At 37.0% G+C, this 21,936-nt stretch overlaps 5 protein-coding genes and 1 non-coding gene across 8 annotated transcripts; 4 read left to right on the top strand and 2 right to left on the bottom strand.

Moving 5' to 3' along the window:
- Positions 1-232: 232 nt before the first annotated feature.
- LOC104737942 (F-box/kelch-repeat protein At3g04660-like) lies at positions 233-1,432 on the top strand. Its single transcript, XM_010458187.1, has one exon. The coding sequence runs from the start codon at positions 233-235 to the stop codon at positions 1,430-1,432; it is 1,200 nt and encodes a 399-aa protein (XP_010456489.1).
- A 1,168-nt stretch (positions 1,433-2,600) lies between these two features.
- Positions 2,601-7,414, top strand: LOC104735147 (uncharacterized). 2 transcript variants are annotated; one of them, XM_087481497.1, is made up of 12 exons: positions 2,601-2,647; positions 2,890-4,235; positions 4,316-4,379; positions 4,504-4,552; positions 4,637-4,720; positions 4,836-4,924; positions 5,019-5,147; positions 5,255-5,352; positions 5,585-5,980; positions 6,092-6,396; positions 6,490-6,700; positions 6,804-7,414. In XM_087481497.1, exons 9-12 carry the CDS (start codon positions 5,738-5,740, stop codon positions 7,269-7,271), a joined length of 1,227 nt encoding a protein of 408 aa, XP_087337623.1. In that variant the 5' UTR covers positions 2,601-2,647; positions 2,890-4,235; positions 4,316-4,379; positions 4,504-4,552; positions 4,637-4,720; positions 4,836-4,924; positions 5,019-5,147; positions 5,255-5,352; positions 5,585-5,737; the 3' UTR covers positions 7,272-7,414. The 2 variants fall into 2 exon arrangements, with proteins under 2 accessions (XP_087337623.1, XP_087337622.1); XM_087481496.1 differs by lacking the exon at positions 5,255-5,352 and having other exon boundaries at positions 2,610-2,647; positions 2,890-3,990; positions 5,019-5,044; positions 5,467-5,980.
- An 85-nt stretch (positions 7,415-7,499) lies between these two features.
- TRNAG-UCC (transfer RNA glycine (anticodon UCC)) lies at positions 7,500-7,571 on the bottom strand. The gene has a single exon. It is a non-coding gene; the product is annotated as a tRNA-Gly (tRNA).
- Positions 7,572-10,798: 3,227 nt separating this feature from the next.
- Positions 10,799-13,357, top strand: LOC104735146 (putative indole-3-pyruvate monooxygenase YUCCA4). Of its 2 annotated transcripts, none has more exons than XM_010454874.2 (4): positions 10,799-11,757; positions 11,842-12,090; positions 12,267-12,389; positions 12,907-13,357. In XM_010454874.2, exons 1-4 carry the CDS (start codon positions 11,131-11,133, stop codon positions 13,141-13,143), a joined length of 1,236 nt encoding a protein of 411 aa, XP_010453176.2. In that variant the 5' UTR covers positions 10,799-11,130; the 3' UTR covers positions 13,144-13,357. The 2 variants fall into 2 exon arrangements, 1 of the variants encoding a protein (XP_010453176.2); XR_759424.2 differs by having other exon boundaries at positions 10,994-11,757; positions 12,267-12,589.
- A 1,884-nt stretch (positions 13,358-15,241) lies between these two features.
- LOC147929196 (uncharacterized) lies at positions 15,242-17,675 on the top strand. The gene is made up of 4 exons (XM_087482398.1): positions 15,242-16,057; positions 16,164-16,338; positions 16,416-17,060; positions 17,134-17,675. The coding sequence occupies exons 1-4, from the start codon at positions 15,242-15,244 to the stop codon at positions 17,673-17,675; spliced, it is 2,178 nt and encodes a 725-aa protein (XP_087338524.1).
- Positions 17,676-19,508: 1,833 nt separating this feature from the next.
- Positions 19,509-21,635, bottom strand: LOC104735144 (pentatricopeptide repeat-containing protein At5g11310, mitochondrial). Its single transcript, XM_010454873.3, is given in 3 exon segments — positions 19,509-20,895; positions 20,985-21,359; positions 21,362-21,635. Coding segments are annotated over 3 exon segments (1,800 nt in total). The 5' UTR covers positions 21,537-21,635; the 3' UTR covers positions 19,509-19,645.
- Between the last annotated feature and the right edge of the window lie 301 nt (positions 21,636-21,936).

The raw sequence follows: 21,936 nt of genomic DNA, 5'->3' as shown, positions 1-21,936 counted from the left end.
AGGCCACCACCTGTTATTGTTTACTTTTGTTAAAAAAGTTTTATTTTCCTGGGAAAAAAAAAATGTTGGACTTTCATATTTGAGGCCCATTGGGTATATATCATCACCCAGTTATCATAAATTGTTATTCCAAAACAAAAAGAAAAAGATTCGTTGGGTTTATATATATAACGGTTTTAGAAATCGGTTATATATAGCCGGGAAAAAAGAAAGAAAAAGCAGAGGAATCGCCATGAAGAGGGTTAAGAAGGAAAACGATCCACAGATACGAGACGACATCACATCCATGGTTGATCTTCCTCGAGATCTGATCGAAAAGATTCTTTTGAAGTTGCCAGCTAAATCCGTACCAAAGCTCATCGTCGTCTCGAAGCTCTGGTCTTCTATCATCCGCAGCAAAAGTTTCATCGATCTCTACCTGAAACGATCGCTAACTCGTCCGTGTTTTCTCATCACATTCAACCGTGATGACATCCGGTTCTTCCACTCAATCTATCAGCAGTCTCTGGAGGCAGCGTCACCGTCTTCTTCTTACACTAGTACGATATCAAGTTTTCCTCTGAGTCTTGATAGAAAGCGGCTCTTTTCACAAAGTTACAACGTTTCTCCACCGGTACGCGGCTTGATCTGCTTTCAAGATTTGGATAAGGTGGTGGTTTCGAATCTTAGCACGGGCCAGTTCTTGGTTTTACCAAAAGTCAGAAAACTAGGGATATCATGGTTTTTGGGATACGATCCGGTTGGAGATGAATACAAAGTATTGTGCACGACGGTAGTATTTCAAGTTTCTGGAGCAGTTGTGAGCGAAGAGCATCAAGTTTTCACATTAAAAGGAGGATCTCAGAAGAAGGAGAAAGAAGAAGCTACATGGAGGATGATCGAATGTAAGTTTCCGCATTGTCCTGCAACCAAAGGGATATGTATGACGACGACGACGACTGGTGTTGTTTACTACGGAGCTTTGTCAACCCGTGACAGAGATACACGAGAATCCCTAATTGTGTCCTTTGATGTGAGATCGGAAGGTTTTACTCTTGTTAAATTACCCAACGGTGTCGAAATTGATGGTGGTGAATCAGCTGAATTGGTCAACTACCAGGGGAAGATAGCTTTATTGAATCACTTACATTTTGGTAAATGTAATATGTGGGTTTTGGAAGATATTGGCGTCAAACCAGAATGGTCAAAGATCTCTATCGTGGTTCCTTCTTGGGCTGATTTAGCTAGAAGAAGATTATTAGATTGCAGAGGTGCCATTCTTAGTTCCGGCAAATTCATATTCTCACCAGTCTCTTCGGATAGCCCCTTCTGTATTGTCACTTACGATCGCGAGAAAGATATTGGCAGAAGAGTTGAGATTGAAGGACTTGGAGATAACTTGCGTTCTGTGAGCCTCTTCTTGGATCATGTGGAGTGTCCTATATTTCTCTGAAGCAAAGTCTATTTGTTTGATGACTTTGCTGGCTTTTGTTCAGATCTCGGATGGTATCTAGTTCGATGGTTCAAGTTTTTAGTTTTTTTGTTTGTTTCTTTCTTTTTTGTCTAGAACTAAAAGTGTTTCTTATTTGGTTATCTTTGGAGAGATGATTACTCCAAAGAAGGGTTTCTATTTGTGTACAAGATTCTCTTTGCTTATACTACAGATATAAACAGTTATTTGTTGCAAGCAAAAACTTTTGGGGTTTATATGAAAATTACGAATGAATCAAAGAAGGGTTTATTTACTTAATTGCTTGATGAAAGCATAAAACATCAGGGTTCATATGCAAATGACCATACAACTGTTGATTATTAGTATTTTTTTTTTTTTTTTTGGTGAAAAACCATACAACTTTTAATTGGTGTCGAAATATGTAACTCTCCAAAATCTAAGAAAGGAAGAAACTTTTTGATTTGCCAATCATTTCTCATGGAAGAACATTGTAAAATTCAATGTGAGAAATAATAGTAAATGTTTAATGTCTCTTTAAACAAAAAAAAAAAAAGTGTAGATATATAGTTCTGCCATGAAATAAGTCAAGTTTTTGTAGGCGTTATATTCAACCAACAATATGCATTGGTTCAAATATACTATTAATCTTTTCCTTTTTTATGTGCCGCTCCGAGCCAACGACGCAGTTTTTAGCAAATCAGATGTGTCTAAACATATACAGAGACAAAGGCTAACGACGTAGTTCTGACTCACAACAGCCACTTGCCAATTTGATTTGAACCAATTGTTGAATATAAAAAGATGATGATAATTACGAATAATGATGAAGATAAATCCGTAGGCGAGAGACAAATTATTGGGCCTAAAATTCATTATGGGCCCGGATCAAGCGCATCCACCGCCACCGGAGCTCGTTTGACGCAAAGTACCGTTATATAACGACGTAGTTCTGACTCACAACAGCCAAATTTTTTCCTTTTTTGTCAAACTGCCAGCTGTCTTTCCAACCGTTGTAATTCTATGAAAACGACGCAGTTTTGACGCACACACTCCTAAATTGCCATCACAGCTGTCATCTCAATATTTCCTTTTTTTTATGTGCCGCTACGACGCAGTTTTTAGCAATCAGATGTGTCTATATATACAGAGACAAATGCACAGCTTAAACACTTTTCTCAACGATTACCAAATTAGGGTTTCTGGCGATGGTCACAGGTTTGAATTTTTTCTCAATCTTCGATTCTGCCGTTTTATTTCTCTGATTAGGGTTTCATAATCATCCTCCTTCTACTTTTACTGCCGCACCAATGCTTTTATTCTTCACGACTTTTGTTAATCTGAGGTTTCGGAAATCTCAGGTAAAGATTGTTCCTTTTTCATGTAATATTGTTCTTTCTTTTATATTTGGTTTCTGAATTTAAGAAAAATCGGGTTTTATTTGTCTCTTTTGTGATTAGGGTTTCATCCACAAGATCATCATTCAAGTCTTCCGCTTGGGAAAGTTCTTCGCAGAAGTACTTATGATTCTCTCCAAAGCTTGTCTTTTTTTTCGCATATCTACTAGTAATATTGTTTTACTGTTTAGTCCTTCAAAAATTTTCTTTTGTTTTCTAAGTTTTCTGGTTCTGTTTTTGATTTTTTTTCTCAAATTCTAAATTATGTCTTGGATTTAAATAAATTGAATCATACAGGTTTGTGTTTTTCTTGAGTTTTGCAGAATTGTTTCTTGTTTTTTCATCTGGTTTCATTAGGGATTTGTTTGTTTTGTCTGTCTTTTCGTTTCATCTGGTCTAGTTTGTGGTTAATTATGTTAACGGCTTCGATTTTTCTTTTGTTTTCCAAGTTTTCCCGGTTCAGTGTATTGTTTTTTTTTTATTCTCAGAATCTAGATTATGTCTTGGAGTTGAATAAGTTGAATCATACGAGTTTGTTTTTTCTTGAGTTTTACATTCTTGTTTTCTCTCGTTGTGTTTGTTTCTTTTCATGTGGTTGTTTTTGTATTTTTTTTGTATGTGTTTTCGTTTTATGATCACAACGAGTGTTCACCAACACATTAGAGAGGTAATTAAATTACCTCTCTAACTGTCCCGTGTTGCCTATACAACAAATGCTTCGGCTCAGTCTTATACTAATTATAAGATGAGTTACACTCGTAAATGGTGTTGCTTAAACGATTTGTCCCTTGTTGCCTATTCAAATGCCTCGGCTCAGTCTTATGTTAATCATAGGATGAGTTTATAAATCAGAGACTGATTGATGGTGTTGCCTAAACGATTTGTCCCTTGTTGCCTATTCAAATGCCTCGGCTCAGTCTTATGTTAATCATACGATGAGTTTATAAATCAGAGACTGATTGATGGTGTTGCCTAAACGATTTGTCCCTTGTTGCCTATTCAAATGCCTCAGGCTCAGTTTTATGTTAATCATAAGATGAGTTTATAAATCAGAGACTGATTGATGGTGTTGCCTATACAAATGCCTCGCTCACTCTTATGTTAATCATAAGATGAGTTTACAAATGAGAAACGGATTGATGGTGTGGTTCATGAATGAATGAGGTAATTTAAATTACCTCTCTAACTGTCCCTTGTTGCCTATACAAATGCCTCGGCTCAGTCTTGTGTTAATCACAAGATGAGTTTGTAAATGAGAAATGGATTGATGGTGTTCATATAGAGTTTGTAAATGAGAAACTCTCCCATATATAGAGTTTGTAAATGAGTTTGTAAATGAGAAATGGATTTGTTAAAGGGAAGACATTGGTCATGTAGTTGATGATGTGATCAAAGTTGTTACTGTTGCGGTATGTTTCCATCCAAGTCTATTAGGTATCTGGCAGTTTAAATCCTCTATAGAAATGCTAATACTCGGCTATTACTGCAGGTTGCAATTTTCGTAGACTCATAGTAGCAGTGCCCGAGGGTCTTCCATTGGCTATCACTTTAACGTATGTATTTCCTATCTTGGCTATATCAGACCCTTCCACTACTTTCTTGTGGTAGTTTCATAGTAGAAAGCTTACTTCTCTTTGCTGATTATATTTGCTTGTCTTCTTTTTTGTTTTGTTTCAGCCTTGCCTTTGCCTATTCAATGAGGAAAATGATGGCAGATAAGGCTTTGGTATGCTTATTTTACCTTCTCACTATGTTACTTGTGTGATGGGAGGGAACAATATATTATTCTTTTAGCAGTTCTTTTATACAGGTGCGGAGGCTATCTGCTTGTGAGACAATGGGCCCTGCCACCAGTATTTGCGAAGATAAAACTGGACGACTAGCTTTGAATCAGGTTGTTTTGTGTTTACGAACATGGGTTCTTGCTCCATTGTTATATATTAGAACAACCCCGATTGTCATGTATGCAAGCATAGAAGTACTCATATGTGGTATTTTTTCACTAATAGGTTGGATTTCAAGCAATACGGATGAATGCGAAGAAAGCTGCAGCAGGTTGAAATTTACTTGTGTGGGACTATTTGACAGTCAATAGACGGTAAAAACAAAACAAAAGCTGAGCTAATATTTGAAAGCAAAAATAAAAAGATTACATCATCTGACTCTTTTGTTTTTGTTGCAATTACTTTCAGGTTTTTAATGGAGGATAGGATATGACGTATCCTTTTTTTTCTGGTGTTTTTAGATGCACCAAGTCTTGTATATGCTTGGACAGGTATAAGTGAGCTAAAACTCCCAAATATTCATAAATTGGCTTACAGGTAAAAGAAGTGAGCTAAAAACTCCCAAATATTGTCAAAAAAAAAAAAAAAAATCCCAAATATTCGTAAATTGGGTACAAAAATTAAGAAAATGTAATGTTTTATAGCGGGAAAATGTGGAAAATTGAAGTCTAAGAGCTACTACTAGCTCACTGCGCAGCCTTCCTTCCAAACAAAGCACATAAGTTATGCCAAGAAGGGAGAGGTAAGATGCGTTAAAAATGATAAGATTAAGTTCACATTAAAAATTCCCCAAAAAAAATTTATATTGCAGCTTTGTGTAACGAAAGCAACTTGTTTTTTTTCCTTAACAAACCAGTGTTTGCCAATTAAACAATCCCTGACTTTTTTTAAGCTCGAAACTCTCTAAAACCTCAGAGCCTCCTCTATGCGGTGGTTGGTTGCAATTATTGACACAACAAGTGACCGTATCGCAGGAACTATCAAATCACTGGGCCTTGAGTCTATATATCAGGCTTGTAAAAGCCCACATAGTTCTAACCTTCTCAGTCACCCAGAGGTGTCATTAAGTCAAAAGAACACTTATCGTTAATATTTTGTGAAGCAGAAGAAACTAAAACACTTGTGAGATGGGGGAGAAGAAGGGGAAAGCGATCATAGTAGGAGGGAGTATCGCAGGCGTATCGTGCGCACTCTCGCTCACATTAGCTGGCTGGGATGTTTTGGTGCTCGAGAAATCTTCCGAACCCCCGGCTCGGAGTCCTACTGGTGCTGGGCTTGGACTCGATCCTCAGGCTCGCCAAATCATCAAATCCTGGCTTCCTCGTCCACATCTATTAGATGAAATCACCTTACCTCTCTCGATTGATCAGGTTACAAAAAAAAACACTGAGAGTTTAGTTCGACAATTGAAACAATCGGAGTGTAAATTTTCCAGCTTTGCTAAAGTTTTAAACTTTTTTCTTGTGTGGGTTTGTTTACAGAATCAGGCAACAGATAGTGAGAAGAAGGTGACGAGGATTCTAACAAGAGATGAGAATTTTGATTTCCGAGCATCTTATTGGTCAGACATTCACGCTCTTCTGTTTAACGCTTTGCCTCAGTCCATGTTTCTTTGGGGACACAAGTTTCTATCTTTCACAATGTCACAAGATAAGTCTACTGTAAAGGTTAAAGCTTTAGTAATGGGAACTCAAGAAACCGTTGAAATCCAAGGAGATTTGCTAGTTACAGCAGATGGGTGTTTGTCTTCGATTCGGAAAACTTTCTTACCTGACCTTAAATTGAGGTTTGAAATGAGACTCTGATCTTCAGTTTTTAGACACAATATGGAGTCAGGCAAACATTTTGTGAACTGTATCATTTGTTTTTATTATGTAAGGTACTCTGGTTATTGTGCTTGGAGAGGTGTCTTTGATTTCTCAGGGGATGAGAACTCGGAAACTGTTACTGGGATTAAGAGAGTGTATCAGGATCTTGGAAAATGTTTGTATTTTGATCTCGGTGCACAGACTCATACCGTGTTTTACGAGCTTTTTAACAAGAAATTCAACTGGATTTGGTATGTCAATCAACCAGAGCCTGACCTGAAAGTAAGTAGAGTAAAAGACTAATTCCTCTCTCGGTTTGATTAGAATGCGTTTTAAGTAGTTTTCTTGATTCTGCTTTGTTGTTGTTATGACATTACAATATCAGGGCAACTCTGTTACTCTAAAAGTGAGCCAAGAAATGATCAATAAGATGCATCAAGAAGCAGAAACTATCTGGATCCCCGAGCTGGCGAGACTCATGAGAGAAACAAAGGATCCTTTCCTTAATGTTATTTACGACTGTGACCCTTTAGAACGAATCTACTGGGGAAACATCGTGCTGGTCGGAGACGCTGCTCATCCCACAACCCCTCATGGTGTAAGAAGCACAAACATGTCGATTCTTGATGCAGAAGTGCTAGGCAAATGCTTGGAGAAGTGTGGACCTAAGAACCTAAGTTTGGGTCTAGAGGAATATCAGAAAGTAAGATTGCCTGTTGTTTCTGAGCAGGTCTTGTATGCAAGGCGTTTGGGGCGTGTCAAGCAAGGTCTGGATCATGACGGAATCGGTGGTGGCGGTTTTTCTTTGGAGCAGAGAGACATGCCATTCTTTTCTTGTGCTCCCCTTGTCTAGTGATGTATATATATTTGATGTGAGAGATGTTGTGTGTGTATGTTAGTGATGTATAATAGACATGACCATAACATTGTGAACGTCAATGTAGAAACTATTAATACTTTGAATACAAGTTTTATAAAACTGATGAAAAAAATAAAGCATTTCTGTATTTACCCTAGCTGGTGGTTGTGGAAACCGTAAAGCATGAGAAACTTTGTTTTAACTGTCAAAAAAACAAAAAGATGCGTCTGCCGGGAGTCGAACCCGGGTCTATTGCTTGGAAGGCAATTATCCTAACCGTTGGACTACAGACGCTTCTGTCCTTCCTTTACATGTTTACGTATTTAATATCACCATATAATGGTCAACACAACAAACCTCTTGATTTCATTATCTGTATTTTTTGGCATTATATGTCACTCTAGCTTTTTTGTTGATTCTTGCTGTCTTGCATGGTGGATAGTGGATACTATTTTTAGACCATATTATGATATTTTGGGACAATTATACACATATATATATATATTATACCTTTTTGGTATCAATGCTATGGTATATATACAATGTTTATCACTTATCAGTGTGGTCATGTAACTATGGTATTGAGGTTGAGGGCATATTCAAGCCTGACAGAAAAATTCCAAAGAGCATTGAGTCGGATAATGCAGAAGGAGAAAATTAGAGAAGAGGCCAGAGGAAGATGACGTTTTTGAGGGACCCTATATTCTTTTGTCTACATTGTAATGTTCATATTTTTGCCATTATCGATAGTTTATACAAGATTGCTGATGTTGATCCATCCAAGAACCACAATATTCCTCGTCTAACCAAAGGGACCATCGATACACTATGTAACGTGCATATAGAGTAGTTTAATATAGTAGCTGATACACTTGTATAACTTGTATTTTTCTTACCAGCTACCTTACTCATGAGTCTAGGCTCTATTTAACTGAATGTTAGGACCATTTTAATTAACAAAAGCACATGTATATATGGACCATTCTATTATACGAAGCATGCATAAATAATAAGTCTATAGAATTTGTTTGATTTGAAGTTGAAGTTATCTTTGTGTAAGAAAAGAAACATTTAGCTCTCGTCCAAGTTTTTTCAAGTTGACGTGGTTCTTAATTAGTCTCTTACTAATACACACTTGAGCTTTGAAAATGTTGTGTAGTGCAGAATATATTTTAAACTAGATTGAACTTATTCAAGAAGCATATTTGGTTTACCTAGCTAGCTTTTTTTTTTTTTTTTTGATTTACGTTGCTAATGAATAAACTTAAGTATATTTGCTAGTTTAACACATTTTTTTTTACTTTATAAATAATTTTCTCACGTATGTATACTTAATTGTAATTTATTTGCAAACTAAAAGGATTGTAAAATAAGTTGAGCATGTCATATACTAGACATATATGTGGAGTAATAACGTAAATAAAAGGGATGATACATGAAAGAATCGGCGTGTTGATTAAATATTGTAAAGTTGAAGTCAATCCTCATATGTTGCCAGTGATATAAGGTTTTTTTATTTGATTGGACTAGACAAAACATTTGGGTCTACGTAATAATATGCATCCAGCCATCCAGGTCAAAGCGTATTATATAGTTTTATGTTTGAATCGATTTAATAATACCCCGAAAGTAAGTTAATATATAGTTTAACATTTACGTGGGATATCGCTTACGTCTTAATCAATTGTGTGAAACCTTAATCAATGATATGAGGTTTAGCATGCACTAAATAATTAATTTACCGCTTAAAACAGTACTACCACGCGTATACATTTCTGAATAAAATAAGTCCCATACTTTCTCTTCCTCTGGCTTTACCCTAAAGAGTATAAACAACAAATATGCGAAAAAAAAAAAAACAATTCATCTAACACATGTGAATAAATCATTATAAATCACATTCGTTGGCTGCAAAACCTGGATGATGAATGAAATCCCTCGGATTTGGTGTGGTAATGATATCTCATAACCTATGGTTATGGTTCTATCTGCATATTATTAAAATGTCATAAAAGTGATTTTGGTTCAAATCTATTAGTAGCTAGTTAAATTATCTAATTGATAGATGACATATCATATTTTATGTTGATGCGTCCAGTATAAAATCCAATCTAGAATTAAATGATTCATAATTAGTTGCATTGAAAAAGATGGCTTCGCATAAAATATGCTAAAAATTGATATTGCAACCTCAGAGGATATCATAGGGGAAGTGGAGGTCGGCTGCATTAGTTGACATTTAACGAAGGAGTGGTCAGTCATGCGCAACTCAATTACATTTTCCACATAACTACTTATTAATTATGTGTTTGGTGCAATCCTCATTAATTGTGCTTGTTTTATATCATCCCTCCAGCCACCCCCAAAACCAAAGTCTAGAATATAGAGGTTGTTATCTTTTGATTATCTTTCTTTCGCACGAAAATGAAACCACGCATAGGGAGACCAAAAGCCTATGACATAAAAACAAAATTGCACAGAAGATTCTACATTGAGTTAAACAGTAACAGTTAATAAATTTCTACATATTGCATTTTGTTGACAAAAACAATTCTGAGAAATAGTAGATGTGACAACACTTATTCGAGAGTTTATGTGTCTCAATTGAATAACAAAAATAGAACGATGTTGTATGCTATACTATAATTTATGCTGGTTATAAAAAATAAAAAAAAAACTTTAAATTGTAAGTTTCATGTAATGATGGAAAGAAGGTCAGAACGCCATAACCTTTGTTAAAGTAAACATTGTTTACTAAACAATATTCGAGTTAGACGTTTATTTACATAAATCTTCCGTTTTCCACTTTCTTGACCTCAACAAACTTTCGGTAGAAGATTAATTATTAAAATTTGTATAAATGTGATCAAACACGTCAACGCAAATATCATATACTTACACGATATCATGGACAGATGTAATCTAAGTTGTATGTAATAAAAAAATTTTGGTCGAAAAAAAAAAAAAAATCATACACGTCAACGGATTGTTCGTTTTAATGTTTAAAAGATAATGTTAACTTTTTACATCAACACTGTCTTTGTAGTAAACTTTTTTGTTCGTAATAAACGTACAATATAGACAACATAATTAAATTTAACATATGTTTGCTCACGCAGAGTATCGAGGTACTACAATTGTTAAGCATAAGAGTAATCGCGCATTATCGCATTTTAATGTAAATTCTTAGTAGTTATCACATTATTGAAAGTTTGAAACCCTATTTTATCCGAGTCATGTAAACATATTGTAAATATATAACATTGTTTCTCAATTAGCATAATATCTCTTGAATTTTTTTATTTAATTTTGGTTTCTATAATATTTGGGACAGTTTTTTCGTGGAGCAAACCACGAAATACAATTTTTTTTGCTAAATGACATATATAGCAGAGAAAAAAAAAAGATGTCATTAATCGTAGAAAAAAAAAATGGTTTGACTAGTAGTAAAGAATCTATGGCAAAGATTTTTCCAGTGGGTTATATTTAATATATACACCATTTTTTCCCCTCTTAGACCTACTCTACTCCCTACACTATACACACATCACAACACTTCTCTTCTCTCTCTCCCACCCTTACTTATTGAGAAACACACACACACACACAAATCCTTTCCTTTTCTCTCACGCCTTCTCTATAGCATTTACACCTCATCTTACGCGTTCTCTTTATAATTTCCAACATTGGTTTCTTGGTTTTTCCCGAGAAACAATCAAAAGAAGACCCTAAAACAGGACACTTCTTAGGTGCATGTGTGTGTGATCGTCAGAGAAAAGATAAAGACACTTTCTTCCTTCCTTCCTTCTTTCCTTACTTAGTCTCTCTCTCGCTCTCTCTCTTATTAATCGACATGGATACTTGTAGAGAACTAGAGCCTAGTCACATCTTCGTTCCTGGTCCGATCATCGTCGGTGCTGGTCCCTCCGGTTTAGCCGTAGCGGCTTGTTTATCAAACCGAGGCGTACCATCGGTTATCCTCGAGAGAACCGATTGCTTAGCTTCTCTATGGCAAAAAAGAACGTACGACCGTCTCAAACTCCATCTCCCTAAACACTTTTGCGAACTTCCTCTTATGTCTTTCCCTAAAAACTTTCCAAAATACCCTTCCAAGCAACAGTTCATCTCCTACGTTGAGTCTTACGCCGCCCGGTTTAATATCAAACCGGTATTTAACCAAACCGTCGAGAAAGCCGAGTTCGATGCCGTCTCTGGTCTATGGAATGTGAAGACGCAAGACGGTGTATACACATCCACGTGGCTGGTGGTTGCCACAGGGGAAAACGCTGAACCGGTGGTTCCGGATATACCCGGTTTGAAGAAGTTTACTGGATCTGTTGTTCACACTAGTGCGTATAAGTCCGGTTCGGTGTTTGCAAACCGGAAGGTTTTGGTAGTTGGTTGTGGAAACTCCGGTATGGAGGTCAGCTTGGATCTTTGTAGATACAATGCTCTGCCTCATATGGTGGTTAGAAACTCTGTAAGTAAAAATTTTAATCATGCTCATTATCAAAACTATTTGTAGGAACCGGGTCTAACCAATTATTATAACTAAATGACGCAGGTACATGTGTTACCAAGAGACTTCTTTGGTCTATCGACATTTGGAATAGCAATGACACTACTGAAATGGTTTCCTCTAAAGCTGGTGGACACTATTCTCCTACTTCTTGCTAATTCTACGTTGGGTGTTACCGACCATTTAGGCCTTCGACGACCTAAAACAGGACCAATTGAACTCAAGAACGTCACCGGTAAAACTCCTGTTCTTGATGTCGGCGCCATTTCTCTAATCCGATCAGGACACATTAGAGTAAGTTCATAATCTTTTTTTCTTCTCGTTTTCTTATCCCTCTAGAATTACAAGATTAGATAAGTGAATAGTTTGCATGCGTGCGTTTGTACTTTCGGTGTATGAATGTGGCTAATATTTTACTTCCTTATTCCAACAGTTATGAATTGATTTGTCTTGTGGTTATTAACTATTAGGTGGCGCAAGCGGTGAAAGAAATAACGAAGAACGGAGCAAAGTTTGTAAACGGGCAAGAAGTTGAATTCGACTCGATAATATTAGCGACCGGATATAAGAGTAACGTACCCTACTGGCTTAAGGTACTTAATCACTCTCTCTCTCTCTCTCTCTCTCTCTCTCTCTCTCTCTTGCTATATAGTATGACTATGTCTATGTGTGTGTATGTGATGATGATGAAATTATATGTGGAACCAACAACATACGCATGCAATTAAAAACTTCGTTTTCAAGAATAACGGTGATGGTGATGGTAAAATGATAAGGATATGCATATTATAAGGTATGTAGACCATATATAAACAATAATAGTTTTTAGTGTTATCATTTAGTGAATCATCCATCGCTTTCTAAGATATGGACATAACACATGCAACAAAGGGAACAACACTCCAAAACTCTTCTTTTCTCCATGCAAAATGGAATAAAACTTTTTCACTATATAAAATTCCCAAAAAGAACAATTATATCTCTAAAGACAACAACAACAACAAAAACTCGCTTTGTTTTTTTTCATGTTTTTCTTTGTCTCATCGCCCCCCACCTCAAGTATTTATTCTGTATTTTTAGAACATAGTCTGATAATTTTGAATTTTACAGGACAACAGTTTTTTCACAAAAGAGGGAATGCCAAAAACGCCATTTCCTAACGGCTGGAAAGGAGAGGAGGGACTATACACGGTGGGTTTCACGAGAAGAGGACTTTCTGGAACAGCCTTTGATGCCGTTAAGATCGCTGATGATATAAAAGACCAATGGATGAAATCTAACGGCCTGTTGAGTAGTAGGAATATTTGTAGTTCCCATATCATCCATCTTCATTTCAATAAATCATAATAATTGAGTTACTTTTTTTTTGTTGTTGTTCTTGGTCTCAATTTTGTTTGACTTGTTTGTTTCTTCATGACCCCTGATGGAGTTACATTTGGTTTTTATTTATTTATTTAGTTTTTTCCTTATTTTTCAAGCTACCATGTGTTGTAAATTTGGTTTATATTCACTCCTTTGGCTGTAAAATTAGACAATTTATGTAAATTGGTTATGAGTTGAATTTGCATTTTAGCTTTGACGAATTCAGACTATAAGAAAACTACTACTATTACAATGATTTTCTTATCACATGATCTATTTATTATTGAAGCACAAAAAACACAAAATAAAAAAAGAACAAAAAACCACACACAACAATAAAAAACACACACAAAAATCCTCCCGCGCGAGTACTATCCTGGTACTTTTAATTTTGAAAAAAACACCTTTTTGAATCTTTTTCTCTATAACCAAAAAAAAACTCTTGAAACTCATAAAATGTGCATCTCTGAATAGTTAACGACATGATACGCAGTTCTTGATATATAAATTAATTATTGTCCACAGTAGCAACTCTGAATTGTCCTTTAGACATTGAATGGAGTCCACAAAGATTTACTTTGATTGACTACACAAGTTTGTTGAATGGAGTATCTACGAAAATTAATCAAAACATATATTCCATTCAATATCTAAAATTAATCTAAACATAGATATTCAGGCTGTTAACGAGACATACTGAAATTTTGATATTGTTCAACCGGACTAATTAACTTCACAATAAATTTTGTTTACATCGTGGTGCAATTAACTTTTTGTTCTTTTAATTAACAAAACAAAAAAACCTTTTTGTTCTATAATAAAGCTAAAAATAATAAAATCGTGTATGTGAATTGTGAAGTGTGAACAAAAAAAAAGGAAAAACAAAAGAAAAATCGTGTATGGTAATCACCATCTAATTTTGGTTACATTTGTATACCACATGGCACACGTTCAAACAGTTGGCTATGTACGCTATTACACATCTACATATCATTTTAATACTACTATTAAACCTCATTGTCATTTTTATAAATTGAATGTATAGTAGGTTCATGATTTGGCCATCATTTTGACATATGGATAGACTGTGACGGAGTGATGACGATGATTTCGACATAGTTTTTTTTTTTTTTTGCCAACTTGTCCTCAGTAAGTGTCTATCTATTACTACCTAGTTAATGACTTAAAAGTTAAAACATTATTTAGCTTTCTTCTTTTTGTCTTTTTTAAAAAAACAAAAGTATTTAGAACTCAGTCAATATTATTGAGTTAACATAAATTTTTACATGTAATAATACGTAAAAATTCATTTGATCAGTTGTCCACGAGGACGACAATGATGGAGCTCTGACAGATTTTGGATCATTTCTTACGAGAACTATCAGACAAGATCTTTCTCTCACACTCTTTTATATGTTTACGTCATATTCATTTTAGAAAATTACACGTAAGTATAATATACGCACGAAGAAGCAAATATCATTGTACTTGGGTGCTTCGTATATCTAAACATCGTATCACCAGATGGGTAAAATTTTAGTTAGAAGCAACATTTAATGAGAAAAGATTGATAGCTTTATATGGGAAAAGATTTTGAAAGTTGTGATGATTATTTAATGATAGTTTTAGCTTTTAAGAAAGTCAAGTACGCATAGATACTTTGGTTAACCGAAGATTTTGGGAAAGTTAAGTACTTTTAGAAGATTCTGGCCTGAAATGTTTAGATAATTTGTTGACTCTTGTTTCATATTTAATATTTAGTTGACTCTTTCTAATTTAATTTGAAGCACAAACAATCCTTCTATTCTTTTATAGGTTGATAATTTTTTCTTCCACAAAATTATAATTTTCTAGCTTTTCAGTTTATCTATTTTGTTTGTTAATAACTGTTAAGATATTGTAATTACAAAAAATTGGAAATTCCGTTTGGAGGAGATACTATTAAGGATCTCAAACGCCAGTTGGTTGTGGCTCAAGCGGATGATGCGGTTTCATCGGGGTCATTACTGATTTAACCACACGTCTGCGGGATGCCTATAATGATGAGGAAATTTATTGGTATCAGAAAAGTCGTAACCGATGGATGCGGGTGGGAGATCAAAACACAAAGTATTTTCAAGCTCAAACAAAGCAGCGACGAGCTCGTAATAGGATCACTGGCCTTTATGACATGAATGATGTTTGGTCCACTAAGGATGACCATATTTGCACTGTGGCGGTCTCGTATTTTGAGGAATTGTTTACTTCTATGGACCCGTCTAATTTTGAGGATGCTTTACGCGAGGTGCAGAGGGTAATAACGGAGGAGGTAAATGAGAGTTTGACAGCTCCGGCAACAGAGGCAGAGGTCCGTAAGGCTTTATTTCTGATGTCCCCGGATAAGGCTCCTGGACCGGATGGAATGACAACTTTGTTTTTCCAGAAGACTTGGAGAGTGGTCAAGGAGGATCTTGTGGCCATGGTTAATCGGTTCTTTGAAGAGGGTGTTTTTGATAAAAGTTTGAATAGGACGCATATCTGCTTGATCCCGAAGGTGGCCAAGCCAACCCGGATGGCGGAGATGCGGCCCATTAGTTTGTGTAATGTGGGGTATAAGCTTATTTCGAAAATCATGTGTCAACGGTTAAAAGTAGTGTTACTTAAGCATATCTCGGAAACGCAATATGCTTTTGTTCCAGGACGTTTAATTTCGGATAACATCCTCATCGCCCAGGAGATGTTTCATGGTTTAAGAACAAATCCATCGTGTAAAGGAAAATTTATGGCAATTAAAACAGATATGAGCAAGGCATATGATAGGGTGGAATGGGGTTTTATTGAGGCTTTGTTACGGAAGATGGGATTTGGGGAGAGATGGATCTCTAGAATTATGTTTTGTGTTACTTCTGTTGAATATAAGGTTCTTTTAAATGGCCAACCCAATGGTAGGATTGTTCCCGAACGGGGTTTACGGCAGGGAGACCCGTTGTCTCCTTATTTGTTTATTTTGTGCACGGAGGTCTTAGTCGCGAATATTAAGCGGGCAGAACGAGATAAACAAATCACAGGAATTAAAGAAGCGAACAAGTGTCCGCCAATTACGCATCTGTTATTTGCAGATGATAGTCTTTTTCTGCAAAGTAGATAAGGCTCAGTGTGGTGTTATTTTGGATATCTTAAAACAGTATGAGGCTGTCTTCGGTCAGCAAATAAATTTTGCCAAATCTTCAATCCAAATTGGTCATAAGGTGGATGATGTTGTGCGGATGGAGATGCAGGGAGTGTTGGGGATCTCAAATTTGGGCGGGATGGGATCATATCTAGGGCTACCGGAGAGTCTGGGAGGGTCCAAGACAAAGGTTTTTTCTTTCGTTCGGGACCGTCTTCAGGGACGAACGACGGGTTGGTCGGCGAAACTTCTCTCCAAAGGGGAAAAGAGGTGATGATCAAGTCCGTCGCCATGGCGGTCCCTACTTTTGTAATGTCGTGCTTCCGGTTACCGAAAACAATAACGTCAAAACTTACGAGTGCAGTGGCGAATTTTTGGTGGAGTACTTCAGGACAGTCTGGGGGGATGCAATGGTTAGCTTGGGATAAGCTCTGTTGCAGTAAGCAGTTGGGGGGTTTGGGATTCAGGAATGTTGATGCTTTTAATTCGGCATTGTTGGCAAAACAACTGTGGCGGCTGATTGAGGCTCCAGATACACTGTTTGCTTGGGTTTTCAAGGGCAGGTACTATCGCAATTCCAATCCTATGGATCCGATACGCTCTTATTCTCCATCTTATGGGTGGAGAAACATTACTTCCGCTAGATCTTTGGTCAATAAAGGGCTTATTATACGGGTTGGTTCGGGGGAGTCCATTTCGATATGGACGGATCCCTGGGTTCCGGCTCAATCCCCAAGACCAGCGTTCAGCAAGGGTCCTCTTAAGGATCCTTCTCTTAAAATCTCTCATTTAATTGAATGTCACACAAATACTTGGCGTATGGATAGGCTCAAGGAGTTTTTTTGCCCCAGAAGATGTTGATCTGATAGGGGCTATACCTTTAGGAAGTCGTCGCCTAGATGATTCCATGGGTTGGCATTATATAAAATCAGGAAAGTACACAGTTAAATCTGGGTATGCTACGGAGCGTTTTGCTGTATCACAACTTACGATGGTCCCTAGAGCGGGTCCAGAGATAACTCCTCTGTTGGGTGGCGTCTGGGATGTTCCTTGTCCACCAAAAATAAAATATTTTATGTGGCAGGTCTTGACAGGATGTATTTCGGTCTCGGCAAACTTGCGGCGTCGCGGTATTGCGTGTGATTCAGCGTGTGTACGATGTGGGGCTGAGGAGGAAACAATTAATCATGCTATTTTTCGGTGCCCACCGACTCGACAGGTGTGGGCTTTAGCTCAGGTTCCTGTAGGTCCTGGTTCTTTCCCGATGGAGTCTGTGTATGCTAATGTGGACCATTTCTTAGGTTCTTCTAACCCGTATTCTCTGATAGCCGCGTTCCCGTGGCTTATGTGGTATATTTGGAAAGCTTGAAATGCTCGTGTTTTTGAGAATGTAATGGAAAATCCACTGGGTGTAGTTCGGTTGGCGGAGGGTGAGGCGAATGTCTGGTTGAAGGCCCAGGTGGAGGTTGAGGATGAGGATCATCTCCATACTCCGCTTGTCCCCGATTCTAGACAAAGGGGGCCCACACGTTTCCTCCCTACCTCTTTTACCGGGTATCGGTGTTTTGTTGATGGCTCGTGGAAAGCGACAAATGCTCTTGCAGGTGCAGGTTGGGTTTGTTCTTCCCCACAAGATTCGAGGTCAAATATGGGAGCAACCAATTTCCGACGAAGTTTGTGTCCACTTCATGCTGAAGTAGAAGCACTCATTTGGGCTATGCGATGCATGATCGGACATGACTACCGGACGTGGCTTTCTATACGGACTGTTCTGATTTGGTGAAGATGGTGTATTCTCCTAATGAATGGCTGACTTTCACACCCTACCTCGACGACATTAAGATAAATCAAGCAGAGTTTTCTTCCTTCTCTCTATCTCTAGTTCCTCGTAATGCAAATGTCAGAGCGGATTCCCTGGTATGCCAAGCTCGAATGTCACTGCATCATGTTTTGTTCGTGAACTCTTTTCCCCCAAATTGGATCTTTTGAGCTGATTCTATTATTGTCAAAAAAAATTAGAAATTAGCTGAGTAATTATCAGAAAATGTTTTGTAGAAAAAATAATGTATGCGTTAAGATTTAAGAATTTAAGAAAATTATTTTTTAATAAACAGACAAAAATATGAAGTAAAATACGTATGCATTTTTTAGGGAATCAATACATATTAAATAGTTTCTACAGTACATGGTTACCAATCAAATCTACTTATTAACTATCACAATTTGACTATCTATTCCATTGACCCATTTTTCAATCACTATTTATTGGCTGACCAATTGAGATTTGAGTTAATTTTCATAATTGTACATGTATTATTACTTTCGTTGACAGAAAAACTTACTCCAAAAATATTACTGTACATTCGTTTTCCTTTGTTTATTTTTTTAAAGTACTATACGTACTATTACTTTCGTTGCCGCTTTAAGAATTTATTTTATTATACATTCACATGGAATTTGAATCCCAAATTTGGGAAGTGATGATTTGATGATGATATATGAAATATGATTGAGAACCTCGATTCCCAAAAACCAAAACGTTTTATCAAAAAATAACTTAGAAATAATCTACACGAAGAGAGAAGAAGTGGCCCCAAAAATCTGAACACATCTCAGTGGCATGTTGCTTTTAAAGAGCAGCTTGACCTTCGCTGACATATTAATTTTTACACAAAACATTTTTTTTTACAAAACCTAATAAGAGTTTTTATTATAATAATGTCATCATCCTCTGTGTTTGTTACGTAGGCTTCATTGAAGAAGAGAGGGACCTCTCACTACCTCCTACATCTTTTGATTCCCTCTGTCTTTCTTGTTTTTCTTCTTGTTTATTCACTTCACCCCCCCCCCCCCCCCCCTTCTCATCATTTTATTTTTGATATTTTTTTTTTCTAATGTTTTTGCAAAATATTTTTTTTGTTTTGTTTTGTTTATAGTATTTGGTCCGAATGTTTACATGTCGAATTATTTTACGTTTCCACTTATATGTCAGGTCTATGTAAGAGACTTCTATGATATCAAGTGGCACGTGATCGAATTTTAGCAAGATTCGATCTAATAATGTATACATACAATACACACACACACACATACCTGTCAGAATGGTGTATAGACAAAATTTTGTTTTACATTTTTTTTTTTAATGTCTGAATTCTATTTCGTTCCCGTTGTGTCTGAAAAGGCTCAAGATGCTTTAGGCTGGTTACATGAAAAAAGGTCATTTGTAAGTTTTATTTTAGATTAAATGGGCCTTGCAGTCTAGTACTATTAAAGAGCCCGTTACAAGCCCATTCTCAACCTTTGTAAACTACAGTGGATTTCAAGACTCCCAGTGTCCTCTCACTCAAAACCCTTTGCATCTCCATGTTGTTCGTTCAGATCATCTATCAAGTTTTCATCGTCATGAACGGCTTTCTTGTGAGATCCACGCATCTTCACGAGTTTTCTTGGGTTTCTGCAACCTTTCAACACATCAGACATTGCTTCTGCTCTATGCAAAATAGACTTCCTTCTATCTTTATCAGGCGGCCCATCTACGGCTTCTCTGTATGTATTTGGCAGCTTCTTCGAGTGAGGAAGAGACGACATTAGACTTGACAGTCTCTTCGCCATATCGGTCATCCCTTTCAATCTCAATCCGTTATCAATCATCTTAAACGTGATGTACTGTGGAATAATCCCTCGTCTCACCGCGTTCTCAAACTCTTCGAATGCTTCTTCCCACATGTCGAGTCTGCAGAGCAAATGGATCAGCATCGTGGTTGTTAATAAGTCAGGATCAATTCCTCTGTTTTTCATCTCCTTGTTCACTTGCATCGCCAAGCTCAGCTTCCCATCCTCGCAAAGCATTTTCAAGATCAAATGGTATGTTAACCGGTCTGGACTATGCCCAGCTTCAATCAACTTGAAGTATAAGTTCATGCCTGCTTCAGTCATGTTATGCTTTGAGAAATACTTGAAGAAATGGTTGTATGTAGTCGGGGTGGGATCAACACCTCGTGCCATCATCATCTTGAGTATCTTGCTAGCACCAGGGAGATCTCCAGCCTTGCAGAAGTTCTTCACAAGTGAATTATAAGTCACTATCGTAGGACCTGATTCACAAACGAAGAACCTTTCCATCATACCTAAAGCTTCTTGTAACCGACCCGCTTCTCCTAAACCATCTATTATGGGATTAAAGACCATAAAATTGAGCTCCATTTCTGCCATCTTCATTTCTTCAAGAACCTCCATAGCAATCTCAACACGACGCATCCTACAATACCCATCTATGAGAGTACCGTAAGTAACAACAGTCGGCTTCACATTCATCGCTTTCATATCTTCCCATAACTTCTCTGCCTGCTTTAGCTTTCTCGAACGGAACCATCCATTCAATAAAATGTTGAAAATACGAACAGAAGGAACCCAATTTGAATCCATCATTCCTCTTCTTCTCTCTAAATACATTGAAGCGTCTCTAACATGTCCTTCTTTACAAAGTGCATCTAACAAAACCTCAAGCAACTTAAGCTCTGAAGCTGATTTACAAACAGGATCATAACTTTTAGCGAATTCAAAAGCTCGTATAGCTTGCTGCACCATACCTACAAGCAAATTCACAAAACTAGATTACTAAAGGCAAAAGCTTACTCTAAGCTAGCTCCATTAATGAAACTACAAGAGATCTGCATACCAGCACGAGCGTACCGTCTGATCAAAACGATGAACGTATCAGCAGAAACCAGATTCGATCCACCGTCGCTTCTCACTCGATCAAAAATCAAAGACCAAGCAATTTCAAATTCACGAGCTTTACACAAAGAATTGATAACAGAATCGAACAGTGAAGGAGAAAGCGTAAGCCCAGGTTTCGTCTCAGCCCATTTGTACACAGAGTGAAGCAACATCGGCGATGAACTTAACCGATCGAACAATGCTTGAACCAATTCAACACTCGGTTCGATTCCGGTTTCATCCAGAGCGGATTCGAGACTCGAACCGGGAGCAAGGTTAGTGTTCTCGAGAAGATTAGATATAGTGGAGAGATCGGGAACGGTGATTTGATGCGCGGAGTAAAAGTAGAATCGTGTGCGGCGGGTGATTGTAACCGTTGGATGAGAGGCTCAACGGGAATGGGCGGGAATGAACGGGGAGATGATGATAAGAATCTATGAAGAAGGAATTGGTGGTGAGGATTAGGGTTTAAGAGGAGGCTCCGGCGGAAGGAGGTGAACAGAGAGTTCATTGTCGCCGCAGTTAATTAGAATTAAAGTGGCCGCCGATGAAACTAGGATACTCCGACTACGCGACATTTGGGCTTTCGTTAGTTAACTAAAATCTAAAGTAAAATATCCATGGCCCATTTTGCAGTATCTGATATTATTGTTATCTTTTGGTACATAATATGATATTTTCCTCGTCCAAATTAAAATTATCTTTCTAGTCCTTTTTCATACATATAAATTGTATATAATATTTGTTTTCAAGTATATACAAATTATAATGTTGCAATAAAAAGATTCTACGAGTTTCTTCTATTTGTGCATAACCATTTGTATGCGATTCGTAATATATTTCGAAATAATTGTGAGAATGCAATTACTTTTATATTTTCATTGTAAAGAGATAGAAAAATAAATATTATT

The sequence above is a fragment of the Camelina sativa genome, chromosome 13, assembly GCF_030686135.1.
Source record: "Camelina sativa cultivar CO46 ecotype springtype chromosome 13, ASM3068613v1".
Lineage (NCBI taxonomy): Eukaryota > Viridiplantae > Streptophyta > Magnoliopsida > Brassicales > Brassicaceae > Camelina > Camelina sativa.
This window is presented reverse-complemented; position numbering and strand designations above follow the sequence as displayed.